This window comes from Grampus griseus, assembly GCF_964374135.1.
Source record: "Grampus griseus genome assembly, chromosome: 17".
NCBI lineage: Eukaryota > Metazoa > Chordata > Mammalia > Artiodactyla > Delphinidae > Grampus > Grampus griseus.
The window spans coordinates 67040353-67054461 of NC_139011.1; the positions used below are offsets into that span (position 1 = coordinate 67040353).

Genomic DNA, 14109 nt, shown 5'->3' on the forward strand with positions numbered 1-14109 from the left:
GAATGCAGCTGCGGACGAGACTCGTAGATGAGACTCAGAATATCTGGGATCTGGGCCCCAAGGCTGCCACCTCCACGATCGGGGACTCTGAGAGAGGCACGTACCCTGTCTGTGGAGCGTCTTCATTGTGAAATCAGGGGTCCAGGCTGGATGGTCTTTAAGGATCATTCCAGCTTTTGAATTCTACTTGCACTCTTTTCTTTCACTCTTTCCATAATTGTTTCATGTACATGATCTCATTTTACACAAAACATTTTTTTAATGATTAAAAACACATTTATTTAAGTGGTTGAGTTGCCTCCATTTGAATATTGCCTATTGCTTCCATAATAATATCAGAAGTTTTTCACAGATGCTTTTTAACGGGCAGCACCTGCTATATCTCTACTAACAGTTACACGAAACATTTTGATCGGTAGGGCAAATGAAACCCATTTTACGATGGGAATATCTAGATACAGAGGGATGCAGAGACTTGCTTAAGGTGACAGAAATGGAATTCCAGTCCTTCAGGCTTCTTTTCTTAAAATTTATTTAAACTTTATTTAAAGTTCTTAAAATTTAATTTTCTTTAAAAAATTCTTTAGTAATAATTAAAAAATAAAAAACAAGGGCTTCCCTGGTGGCGCAGTGGTTTAGAGTCCGCCTGCCTATTTAGGGGACGCGGGTTCGTGCCCCAGTCCGGGAAGATCCCACATGCCGCGGAGCGGCTGGGCCCGTGAGCCATGGCCGCTGAGCCTGCGCGTCCGGAGCCTGTGCTCCGCAACGGGAGAGGCCACAGCAGTGAGAGGCCTGCAAAAAAAAACCCCAACAAAACAAGAGGAAGGACTGGTTATTTTTAAAAAAAGATTCAAAGAAGGTAAGGATAATGTTCCTAAAGATCACATTCTGTGTCTGTGCACACAGCCTCATGCATTCTGGTAAATTTGAGAGAATGAATCACTGATACAGTTATTTTTCCTTTCTCTTGAAAGAGTATACTTTAGTTAATTTAACATGTGGCAGAAGTGGGGGAGGGGTGGAGCAGGGAGGAGGTTTTTGTCTTCTGAATTACCAACCTACATGCACCCTTTTTGTTTGGATGAAAGGAAACCAGAGCCTGAGATTGGTAATTGAATTATCTCAGACGTACACGAGCTATGACAGCTGAATGTTGGAAACAGAGAAATACGTACATCGATCCTGGTTCTACACTTGGACCACGAATAAAGAAAGGCACACGGATATCAAAGTCATATGGCATGGATTTCCCCTTGACCAGTCCAAACTGCCCGATATGGTAACCGTGGTCGGCAGTGTAGATGATGTAAGTGTTCTCCAGCTCCCCCGTTTCCACAAGCATATTATACAGCTGAAACACAGCACAGACACCAGTCAGAAGCAATTGTGATGGCGTAAGATGACAACAGTGCTGCCATGATTTCACCCAAACCTTTTTCCCATTATTTTTAGAAGGCAAGAGTTGCTTTAATAAGGCCAACAAACATGTACATTACCCACATTTTCCAGTTGCCTGCAATCCTGGAGGGAAAAAGTCTAATAACACAGTGGATTTTGTATAATATGTAACTTTTGTGAGTCTGGTACGTTTTATTTAAAGGTTTTGTTTGCCTATTTGGAAAAAAAACCCCCACAAAACAACCTCCACCACCAAACTTTAAGGTTTTACTTTGAAAAATCCATTTAAAAGCAAATTTGACTATCATCACTCATATCTAGTTATCAAGGGTTAAAAACAGGCTATTTCTGAGCCCGATCCAGCTAGATCCAGCCTTCAGGCATGTCTTGTTTGGCTTATGTTTTAAAATTCGGGAAATTTCAAATAAAATATTTGTATTTCTGGCTTCTTTTAGAAGTCAGAGGACTTGATACTGGATCCACATTCTTACACAACAAAAATTAGTTGAAGTTGAGTAGTTGCTCCCTGCTTTAGATGGGGGCATTTAGTTTCAAGTTCACCACAAGCCCCACCATTCCCTATTGCCTTATACTGGATCTGATTTAGCTACTTACATTATTTGCTTAATTCCTGAAGGTATTTGCAGCTCTAGCCCTTGATTTATGATGTCTTGATTTGTATCTCCTCTCTGCTACTGGCTCCACAAGAGCCAAGCACGGAGAGGTAATAGAAAGGGGACAAGATAAGGGAGCAATGGTGAATTAACAGAATACACGCACACTCTCTCTCTTAAAATGAGAAACAACAACTACAAAAACAGGATGGGCAAGAATGGGTCTACGTAAGGGGAGCTGGACCAAAGCCTGTCACTGAGGCAAGTTCGTGTGCTTACCCTTTCCACAGAGTCATCCACTGACATCAAAGTCTGAAGCCGTTTGCGATGTAGAACGTTTGTGAATTCCATGTGGATGGGCAGCATGGGTCCCGTGTACTGCATTATCCAGTGTTTGTCCATATTTGGTGCATAATTATAACTAGGAGTTCTGCAAATATCCAGAAACGAGTCTTACTATATACGCTTTTCAGCCATTTAGAGACATATCTCAAGTTAAAGACTGTGAAGTAACAATAACAATTTAGGAAAGATAATTTAGACACTGCTAAAGTATTTTTTTCTCCCATATATCTCTCTGTGTTTATATAGAGATCTGAAGTCCGCACCACCCCAAACAGCGCAAGCCCTCTGAAAGTATACGGATTCAAACTTAGAAGACCAAGACTGGCAGCTAAAAATCTAATTAGTGCAAGTTCCTTTGGGTCCTTTGACTAAAATGTGTAAAAACACGTCAACATGATTGTGGTCATGTTACAAATCTACAGATAAAACTCAGTAATGTAGAAGAGAATGTTCTCATGGTGATATTAACTCGAAAAATTTTATTGCTAATTAGGCCATGAAATATAGTCACTGATACATTATGTGCAATGATGAGGAATCAAAATTGCAATACATTTTCTTCTCTTGAATTTACTAGGGTATTTTATGGATTACTTACATATCTAGTCTCTATGAATTTTTCTCATTCCTAACCTTGTATATAGATACCATTAATTAATTAATTAATTAATTTTAATTTATTATTATTATTATTATTTTTTGTGTGGTACGCGGGCCTCTCACTGTTGTGGCCTCTCCCGTTGCAGAGCACAGGCTCCGGATGCGCAGGCTCAGCGGCCATGGCTCACAGGCCTAGGCACTCCGCGGCATGTGGGATCTTCCTGGACCGGGGCACAAACCCGCGTCCCCTGCATCGGCAGGTGGACTCTCAACCACTGCGCCACCAGGGAAGCCCAAGATACCATTAATTTAATTGGATTTTCTGGAATTATAACCAAGTCTACGGCAATATACATGCTTAGCAATAGAGCTATTCATTATAGACAAATCAATATAGGCGCAGGGCATAATTTTTTGTTAACTATAGGGAAGTGGGTTCTGTTGTTCTAGGACAGGTGGTTCAAGCCTATATTTAATCTATTGCAGAGATCCAAGAGGTGTCCATACTTTCCTTTGGGGCCACACAAAGCACGTCACTTTCTCTTTGAAGTATTCCCCAGCTCCCTGGACCATTAGATGCTGCTACCTCACACTCCCAAAGAACATATCTATGCTAGAACAATTCTCACAGTGAGAAATGTTTGTTTTTCATTTGACCTCTCGGCCAGACTATAACGTACTTGAACCTTTTCCTTAGCTGATAAGCATATAAGCGTTGTTTAATATTAAACATTAAATAAATACTTAATGTTTTATTAAACATTTAATAAATGTTTTATTAAACATTTAATAAATATTAAAAACTTAGTGAGTATTTACCACGTGTCAGGTATCGTGCTAAGTGTTTTATTCACATCAATTCATTTAATTAGCTCAGCTCTTCTGGGATATAGGTTTATCATTCCTACTTTACAGCCGAGAAAACTAAGGCTTAGCAAAGGTAAATAACTTTCTCAGGTTAATAAAATTAGCGGGTAATAGAACGAGGACTTGGTTCCAAAGCCCATTCACTTTAAAAAAATGAAAAGAAAGTAGAACGAGGGGAGTTTCCTGCATCTGAGATTGCTCTTCATATGAACCACAACTGTGCAAAGAGCCAGTCTCACAGAATAAGCAACAGTCTATGTTGATCGAGAAATTTCATTACCAGTCTCTGTTCTGGGGAGGATCCTATCAGTGAAAGATGGTGGATAATGACGACTGAAGGTGACCCTGTGGCATCATTTATTATAAAACTGGAGAAACAATCAGTCGCTGTGAGCCTGGTGAGTCCAGGAGCCTCGACCGTGTTCCAGTGGTTCCGTCATGGAGGGAATTTCGCATGGGGGAACTTGGAGTTTCTGAGATGTATGATTGTACACAGGGGTGTTTCCATGAACACAGGGCTCTATAAATGCCACCTGTGACTATGCATTTTCTTCTGCCAGTGGATTTGCAGCACCTCTCTTTTATATTTGAAAATGCTGTTTTGGTACCATTGGTCTTCCTGGTGTAAAAAGTTACCCTGATGATCTGTAAGGATGCGGGTTAACCAGCAGAAATGCCACAGCTCAAATGACAATATAACACAGAGCACAGGAGACACTGTCACTAAAAGTGTACAAGTTACACTCAGAAGTGTAAGTTAACTCCCCTTTAAGGAGACAGATTTGTAGGGTGGGAAAAGCACCTGCAGCTCGATTTGCTCATCTGTAAATGGGGATAAGGGCATCTCTAATAAAAAGTTGTTTTGAGGAACAACGAATCTGTCTGTCTATCTATCTATTATCTATCTATATCTGTCTGTCTATTATCTATCTATATCTATCTGTCATCTGTCTCTATCCCCTCTATCTATATTTATCTCTCTCTCTCTCTCTCTCTATTATCTATCTATATCTATCTGTCATCTATCTCTATCCCCTCTATCTATATTTATCTCTCTCTCTCTCTCTATTATCTATCTATATCTATCTGTCATCTATCTCTATCCCCTCTATCTATATTTATCTCTCTATCTCTATCTATCTATCTATCACTTTAAAGTGCCCAGAACAGAAGACGTACCTGAGTTTCCTACATGAGCCAATAAAAAAATGTGTTCTATAAAAGGATATGGGTTGAAAAAAATCTCATGGCATTAAAAAACAAACTTTCAGATATCACTTGCCATTCTCTGTAGGAGAAACTTTCAACATTAACTTTCGTCTCCTTACCAAGTAGACACCTCATGAGCCAAATGGTCCCACTTTTGGCCCGAAAGCGTTCTTCATATCTAAAATTGCACCACGGGCCAAATCTGACTCTTGTATCTCAGGGGCCTGGGCAGTAGGAAGGGACTTAAGCCCATGTTTTTTATTCTTCACACAGCGTGTCGCCTTACAAACAGGATTAGATTAAGAGACAGAAGAGGAGGTGGAGAGAGGGGCCATCTAAATCCTGGCGGAAAGAGATTTTCACCCATGGGGGTAGTTTGAGGTCAGAGAAATAGAGCAAGTTGGTCACAAAAGGTCCCTCACCACTTACTGATACGTGCCCTGAAAAACAATACGGCTATAAAAGATTACATGGGGTTTCTTCATAATACCTCACCCTCTCCTCTTACTGCCTTTGATGTTGGTTTGCCTTAATTTTAAAATAAATCTAGTCGATTTTTTTTAAACCACAAAAACTCAACACAATTAAAAATTACAATAGGGAACCGAAAGGCAGGTTCACCGTGGGCCAATCATGTCCTCCACCGTTTACCTTCACGTGCTTGGCAGGGTTCCATCCACCTCGCTTTGAGGAACAGGGAAGGTTGCAGCAAATTACAAGGCTCAAATTGGACTCCCGGATTTACAGAATGACATATGTTCAATCTGGCTTATATTAAAAGGGAGAGTTCAGGTCCGCTGTCAAAGCTGTCCTTCCCCCATCCCCTGTTTTTCTTAATTTCTGGATGTGGGAGATGACCCCCCCACACACACACCTGCTCTGGGGATGAGATCCCAGGTGGGATCTCAGCAGGGGGGGAGGGGGGATAAGCATTTGCCTTTTAAAGGAAGACAGGCTGCCACTGCTTCCCACAGAACAGCAGCTGTCCAGGGACCTGCAGGTGGAAGGTTGGGGGTCGCTGGAACTGACACTGTTGTTGAAAAGTGATCTTTTGCCAAAGACCTGTGGTTGCCTCCTGCTGGGGTTTGCCAAATTCCTGGAAGATGCAGCCTTCTGTCCCCCAGGGATAATGAAGGCTTGCCGTCCTAAGAATTGACTTACAATTATTCAGACAGAGCTTGGAGCTGTTGGCTGGCCCACGAGCCACAGAGAAGCAAGTAACTGTTTTAGGGAACAGTGGAAAACCACATATCCAATTGTTCCAGAATGTTTTGGAATCAGACCTGAATTCTCATCCCAGTCCTGTTATTTACTAGTGTGTGATCTAGAGCAACTTTTTTCTCTAGGCCTCTGTTTCCTCATCTCTATAACGGGAGCAAGGATTTCAAAGAGTTCTCGTGAGGCTTCAAAGAGGTGTCAGTGACTCCAGAGGACAAATGCTGTGACCACATCACACCCACACTTACAGGTAGCTGGGAGAGAGCTTATCACGTCACAGCTCACCTGCTTGCTGTAGCAGCCCGGAGACGGCAGGGCATCTTACTCCCACTTTACAAATGACATAGTAAAGCGTATGGAGGTGGCCCTGAAAGAACATGCTGGGACCCCTGCTCCCTCCATGATGTCACACTGAACTGCCGTCCCCAACGAGCACCTCAAAATCCCCATCATTAAAAGCACTGATCCAGGGCTTCCCTGGTGGCGCAGTGGTTGAGAGTCCGCCTGCCGATGCAGGGGACATGGGTTCGTGCCCCGGTCCGGGAAGATCCCACATGCCGCGGAGCGGCTGGGCCCGTGAGCCATGGCCGCTGAGCCTGCGCTCCGCAACGGGAGAGGCCACAACAGTGAGAGGCCTGCGTACCGCAAAAAAAAAAAGCACGGATCCATACATTTCTTTCTATAAAAAGTAAGTCCTGAAATCATTAGCCTTCATCCTAATTTAAAATATTAGCTGCGGGCTTCCCTGGTGGCGCAGTGGTTAAGAATCCGCCTGCCAATGCAGGGGACACGGGTTCGAGTGCTGGTCCGAGAAGATCCCACGTGCCACGGAGCAACTAAGCCCGTGCACCACGACTACTGAGCCTGTGCTCTAGCGCCCGCGAGCTACAACTACTGAGCCCGTGTGCTACAACTACTGAAGCCCACACGCCTAGAGCCCGTGCTCCACAACAAGAGAAGCCACCACGATGAGTAACCCGCGCACCGCAACAAAGAGTAGGCCCCGCTCGCCGCAACTAGAGAAAGCCCACGGGCAGCAATGAAGACTCAACGCAGCCAAAAATAAATAAAGAAAAAATAAATAAAATAAAAAATAAATAAAATAAAATATTAGCTGCTTCTGTTTCCCATTCAGACGCCTCCCACCAGCTGCTATGTGTCTATGTTTGTTGCAAATACAGAATCAAGTCTGACCCTCCAGGGCACACTGGAGGCATCCTCAAGAAGGTAGATAACACTGGCTGTTTGCTTGAAAATGGAGAGGACAAAGGACCAACTTGTCGTTTTTTGAGTTTCTGTTGCTTTCTTTTAAAAAACCCTCAAAAAACGAAAATCTGTCAGAATTACAGTCACATGTGCCTGGTCTGTAGTTTGTTCAGATACATGTTTGGCCCAGAACTATGCTCTCCAGACCTCCTAACTTTCAGGAAGGTACCTGTAACCCTCAACAGATTATTCCAATACTTAAAAACGTGAGCTTTGCCCAGCAAGGCTTCCCTGCACGTTGCTTTCCTCTAGTCATTGTTTGTCTGGAGTTATTGCTCAGTGTACGAGCTCGCAGATCGCTCAGACTACTGGCCTTGTACGTTCAACCTTTGCCATCAATGCCAATTCTCCCCGGGCTTTGGTTTTCTTGCTCGTATTGCTTATTGACATAACAGGGATAAGAATTCTGAAAATCAATCATGTCCCCTTTCTATTTGATGGGTGGTTGTTTAGGGAGAATAATTCTTACTAGCACAGAAATAGTTTCAAGAAATGCATGTGTCATATATTAAACCCATTCGCGGCAAAATGCAAAGAACTCAGCAGTTCATTTGTGCCACTGATGGTCTTTGCTGTCACCCCACAGAAAATAAATATATTTTGAGCGTTTTGTATTTGAACATGTTTTCTTCATTTGCTATTTAGTCTCATACGACAACAAAAATCCTAACTCTTAATACCCTTATTGGTAGCAAGATAATCACTCACTGAGAAATAGGTCTCGATTCCCAGAATAAGTTAGTTGTATAGATTTAAGACGCACACACTCAAAGCATTATACTGGAAATTCTAGACTTAATCTCCCAGGCCACACCATCTCAGCTTTCACTAAAATTAAACGTATTTAATTTAATTGACTTCTTGGAGATCTTCCCCATTTGAGTTCAAATGTCTTTAGGTAGGCAATATTTGAACACATGCAGGATAATACCAAATGATCTTGATTATAGATAAATCATAAAACTTTAAAATAAAAAGGCATATCATAAAACTAATTTAAAGAGTCTTCCAATGATGCTGCAAACTCCAATTCTAATTGTGCAAAGACATACGTAGGGAACTCTTCTCCTATCAATTGTGACTGTGATGGGTACTGAACAAGCCCGGTGTAGTGGAAAGATCTAGGGTCCAAGAGAGTCGAGTTTGGGCTCCAGTTTTGTCCCTATCTACTTATGTGACCTGGGCAAAGCTATTTGGGTCTTTTTTTTTAAAAAAAATAAACTTTGGGTATTCATTTTTTTAATTAAAAATTTACGAAATTATACTATCTCTAGGTACTCATTTAATTTATAAAACTGATTGTTCAACTATTTTCATACTAGTTAAAATAGTGTCTTAATGTCAGCTAGTTGGTGGGGTTAATATGTTTACTCATTTGCTAAACAAAAACGTATTGTACAACTAGAGCAACAGGAGCTGTGCTCACCAGACAACGAGAGGTAGAGATGGACCACTGGGTCCTGCCTTTGGGAAAGAGCGACCTTGCCTAGCAGCAGGGCACCATTCACGTGATACTGAGTGTGAAAACGGCCCCCTGGACTTGTGCGATTGCACTTCGGGGATCTGGGTAAACAGCCAGTGCAATGGGATATGTAGTAAACATAGAGAGAAGAAGAGAGTGGGAATAGAGGAAAGGGAGCAATGAATTCTGCCCCAATCACAAATGTTTATGGGGGATTTAAAACTCTCTCATCTTCGAAAACATATCCTTTTATGTATTTGTGGAAGAAATGAGGGAGAACGTGCACATTCTTTTTAAGGCAAGACATTTCTTTCCAACTTTAGATAACAAAGGTGTTTTGAAAACTGTTCTGAGGCTACACAGACGTAGTTTTCCCTTTGACGTGCCGTGTCCATCCCAAACTCCACTGTCAGAACAATTCCTGCAACTTAGTGGTACTGAAATTTTAGATTTCACGTGAACCTCTGTGTGTGTGTGTGTGCGTGTGCGTGTGTGTGTGTGTGTGTGTGTGTACAGTCATACACATTTCCAGGGACAGAAAGAAAGAACAGTTGAATTGGAACAAAAAAAAGTTTTAAGTTCATAGATGCTTAGTTGGTAGGAAAGTATTCAGGAAGTCTGAGCCCTTCATAGAATCATCGGGAAGATAAATGGAATCTCCTTTCTCATAAAGGCTTTTGTCCACAGGTGCATATTATCACATCACTGAGGCCAGGAGAGAAAAGTGATGCCAAGTGAGGATGAGGCTAGAGCATTACTGTGAGGATAAGGGGGAGAGAATTTACTGGGAAGTGCAGTAGGGTCGCAGCCATAGTGAAGGGCTCTATGGTAACGGTGATTATAGGTGATTATCATGACGGAGGCTCCCTCAGAACTCTCAGAGGCCAGGAGTGGCTGAGCCACTGTCTGATCAAACAGTGTCTTCCGTCCGTCTGTAATCTGTTCTCATTCTTAGCCGGCTGGCATAACCTCTAGCCGCAATATTGGACTGGCTTCCTTCCTTTGTTGGAACGGCGAACACCATGGAAACCTGATACATTCGCTGCAGGCTGAGGGGGTCAGATAGCTCTAACCCAAGGCGGATGAAAGGCATCTGGAAAATGCTTGACCACCAAGGAAGGTGACCTCAAGGAGAGTGCTCACATGGCTTGAATCCCCCCGCCGAAAGGGGAGAGCCTGCAGCTTCTCGTTCTGCTTTCCTAGGGCCTGCCGAATATCTCTGCAAAGCACTTAACTTCTTGCATCCCTTTGCTTGAATGCCTTGCTGTTGTTCTCGCTAAGGAAACCAGCCATTCAGGAGCTCGGAGCGCCACAATGGAAAGCTTGCCTTCAATTTGTCTCACTCCTTTTGTGTGCGGACTGAACTGTGAACCTGGGCAGTCACTCACAGTGACAAGAGACGCACACGGACTCTCTCCAGCCCTTTCCTCCAGCGGCAGCGGGGAGACTTTTACAACAAAGATGCCCGAATTCAAGGCTTCTAAGGGCTGCAGGAGACACAGCGGATCTCCCCATTCTAGGTACACAAAGCCCCAAGCTCAGCAGCAAACAGAAGCTGAATTGCTCATCCCACGGTGTGAATTTTCATCTTCTGTGGCCAGGAGTGTTCTCCAAACTAGCACTTGCCTATAGCACATTTTGCACCTGGCAAAGATAACACAGCCCGGGCTGCTGCTTCTGTCTGTGTTTTTAGAATAGCCAGGTGTGACAGCCTCATCAATGCGGGTCTTAGCTAGTCAACAGACTTGTCAAGGCACCACGGACAAGTATCAACTCGTCCTTTCTCTAGCTGCTTTCCCCGAACGTTAAGTTGAACCAAACGAAGCAGCACTTTTTGTAGGTCAAGAAAGATCCAATCCGGAAAGAACAGTTTTTTATGGTTTGTCTTAACAGAAAGGATCAATGAGAATTAGCATCTATGAAGTGGCTTCTGTGTCCCAGGCCCAAGGTGGGGCCCCTTTTAATTGTCACTCATGACACCACGTCAAGGTGCTAGTGATTACTCCCATTTTACAGATGAGACAATGCAGGTTCTGAGAGCTTAAAGAAACGGCCCACAGGCTCAGCGAGGACAGCTGAGATAGGAACCCACGCTTGTCAGCTCCAAGGCCTGAGAACTTTCCACTCTGCCATGTGCAGATTTCCCTTAGTAGCATCACTACTAAGGCACACAGGTGGTTCATTTGCATTAAAGAGGAATAATGGCAACTTTGCATGAGAAAATGATCAACTCACATATGATGTCATTCTACCTTTACTAAATGGCCTCCAGGGACTCTCTGCTTATGCTTACATACAAATTACACAAATTCTCAATATTCTGTGAATTTCTCTTTCTAGCTTTATCCCTTATTGCTTTCCTAGGTCACAACTTAGATGGCCTCATTTACATGGTGACCACTTTTCTACGCCACATTCTCTTCCTGAAATCATCTACCCAATCTCTGCATATCAGCTGCAGAAATTTCGCCCATCCTTTGTGGCCCACTTTGAATGCCTTCTGGGCCCTGAAGTTTCCCTTGTTCCTCTAAAAGATGTGCATGCTTCCTCCTCCAAACTTCCACAGCCCCTGGGATCCCTGCTCTAGTACTTACTGCTGGGCCTGCTGCTGATAAGACTATTTGGACACTACCCCCTAGAGCAGGGGACCAGGACAAACTTATCTGTAAAGAATCATACAGTAAATAGTTTACGCACTGTAGGCCATACGGTATCTGCGGCAACTACGCAACTCCACTGTCGTGTTGCAAAAGCAGCCATAGACAATACCTAACTGTATGAGCATGGCTGTGTTTCAATAAAACTTTATTTATAAAAACTGGTGGCAAGCTGGATTTGGCCCCTCTGTGCCAACCTCTGTCCTAGTTCATTGGGTCTCCAGGGTTAGCAATTGTGTCTTCCTTGTGCCTATATCCCTGCTGTGTTGTACAATGTCACAGGTGGCGCTCCATAAATATTTGTGGAACTATTAGAAATTTAAATTGCTGCAATCAGAGATGCTTTTTTTTTTTTTTTTTTTTTAAAAGCTATTGTTGAGGCCCCGAGAACTTCGCAGATTCCTCTGGTCCTGCACTGCTGTCTGTGCATGCCGCTGAGCTGTCAGAACCTCTTGGCCTGTGGCTGATTTTCCTGTAGGCTCAGGACTTTGCCCTGAAGCTGCAAAGGCAGGCTGACTTCTAAGGAGCCGTAAAACACATTTTGTCAACCTCTTGTCCTCCAACTTGGGAAAACATCAGTGAAGTTTACAGTTGTGGAAAATCACCTTAGGCTGAGATTCTGTTAACGCAACAAAGGGAGCGATTTCTGACTCAAAAGAAAAGAGAAAGGTGGGTCCCAGGGCATGGAAGAAGCCTGCAAAAACCTTTTTCTCTCGCTGAACCAGCTGGTTACTAAATTTGCAAGTGATTGGTAATGGAGAGCCACTCACCACTCATGGGCTTCATTCATGAATTCAGTTGCATAGCTATATGTAGGGTAGGTTTTCAGAGGCTTGTATATCCATCCACAGCGTTGATTCCAAAGCACAATGGCTCATCCAGACCGTATTCCCCAGATGCTGGGGCAACCTTCTTTGTCGACAATATTTTATGCATCGAAACACTTTCACCCTCCAAGTTCCTGGGCATGCTCAGTAGGACACCCACCCTGGCTTCGTACGTATTGTCAGTTCTTGTCTTTCTTTCCTTCTAAGTCACTTGATACGATAGAGAGGATCTAAGTACCACTGACCAGGAGCCAGCAGTTTATTAGTTATAATAAGATGAAAAATAAGAATAAAAAGAAAAAGTTTTCCAGGGATATGTCTTGACCAGCAACTAGAATGCCTTCCGTAGTTACTTACCTCTTTTCGTAAGGAAGTACATTTAATCTTTTTGTTTTGTTTTTTTTTTCTGTCTGGGATCACAGATAGAAAATCAGCGTGGATGAAAAGGGATGATATTTAAGCACAAACAGATGAAGAATGTATTCCGGAGGTTTAGTGACGAAGGAAACACACCAGTACCCTGTTCCCTACCTCTCTGGTGGTCAAACTTTCAGCAGACACAGAGCCAGCTGCTCTGCGTAGACTGTGCATTATTGCAATGGATAAGAAGAAAGTGTGCGGACAGAGTGAAAATCAAAATCACGTCCTCTGCTGCCTAAGCATCGACTTTGGCTAGTGAGAATGATAGGCACATTACAGCTCTCTGCTCTCTGTCCTGTCCCTGTATGCCATCAGCCCTCTACGCTGTGCCTCCCCACCCCCTCCTCTTAAAAAAAAACATCAGGTTATTTGAAAGCCTGACCTGAGAAGGCCTCTCGGGCAAGCCCACTCCAGCTGTCTCTGTAGCAATGCTAATTGCACATCTGCGGCAAAGCTGCAACAGTCCATGCCCAGGGAATCCACCCGGGTTTTTATAACCAGACCAGGGGTTGCCACCCAGCTGCTATGAGAAACACACTGCTTGATCATTATTATTATCAGATCACGTCTATGAATATTATTTAAGACAACTGAAGGAAACCCTTGATCAAAATCGCCCCCCATTCACCCCGCATGCTTCTCTCTCTTTTCGTTTAGCCGCTTACAAATGTGGATGTGATTCCTAATCAAAGCACCTCGACAAGCCCTTGAGTTCAGGGTCTTCCTGTTCCGCGGTCTCGAGGCAGAAGCCGGCGTTCCCGTCTCGTGGAGGTGCCGCGTGGAAGGAAACGGGGTGCAGGGGAGGAGCGAGATGGGGAGCAAAGGCGGGGCCTGCGTTCGGCAGGTCCCGGAGCTGAGGTTGTTACTCACATGTGTTGGGAAGCATTGGGGTACAGTTTTGAAAACTGTGGGGCTGAGTCCTCGGGGCCGTGGGGCGCCGCGTGGCTGATGACCATCATAATGGGCCTATGGGGATACATTCTCTTAGACATTTTGAAGTAATTAATGCTCTCGTTAGTGATTAAGTCTGTGAAGTAGTCCTGAAACATATATTTGACACAAAACAAAAATTACAAAAGGTGACATTCATCAGATCACATTTGAATACTGCTTTCCCTCAGAAGCAACTCACTGAACGAGGAGGTAAGACCTTAAGCAGGAAGGGAAACTACTTCCCAAAGAGGCAACACATCTTCCGGAGACAGAGAACATCAGCTGGCAGTTAC

General features: G+C 43.5%; 1 protein-coding gene across 7 annotated transcripts in view; it reads right to left on the reverse strand.

Moving 5' to 3' along the window:
- SULF1 (sulfatase 1) overlaps positions 1 to 14109 on the reverse strand; it is a 144379-nt gene that overhangs the window by 43264 nt on the left and 87006 nt on the right. For 5 of the 7 annotated variants that reach the window (XM_082674906.1, XM_082674905.1, XM_082674907.1 and 2 more), the window contains 3 exons: positions 13754 to 13923; positions 2292 to 2442; positions 1176 to 1351 (listed from right to left, as the gene is read on the reverse strand). In XM_082674906.1, the coding sequence (XP_082531032.1) occupies positions 1176 to 1351; positions 2292 to 2442; positions 13754 to 13923 (497 nt within the window). The remainder of the gene's footprint in view (positions 1 to 1175; positions 1352 to 2291; positions 2443 to 13753; positions 13924 to 14109) is intronic. The other 2 variants (XM_082674909.1, XM_082674910.1) reach the window with 1 other exon arrangement.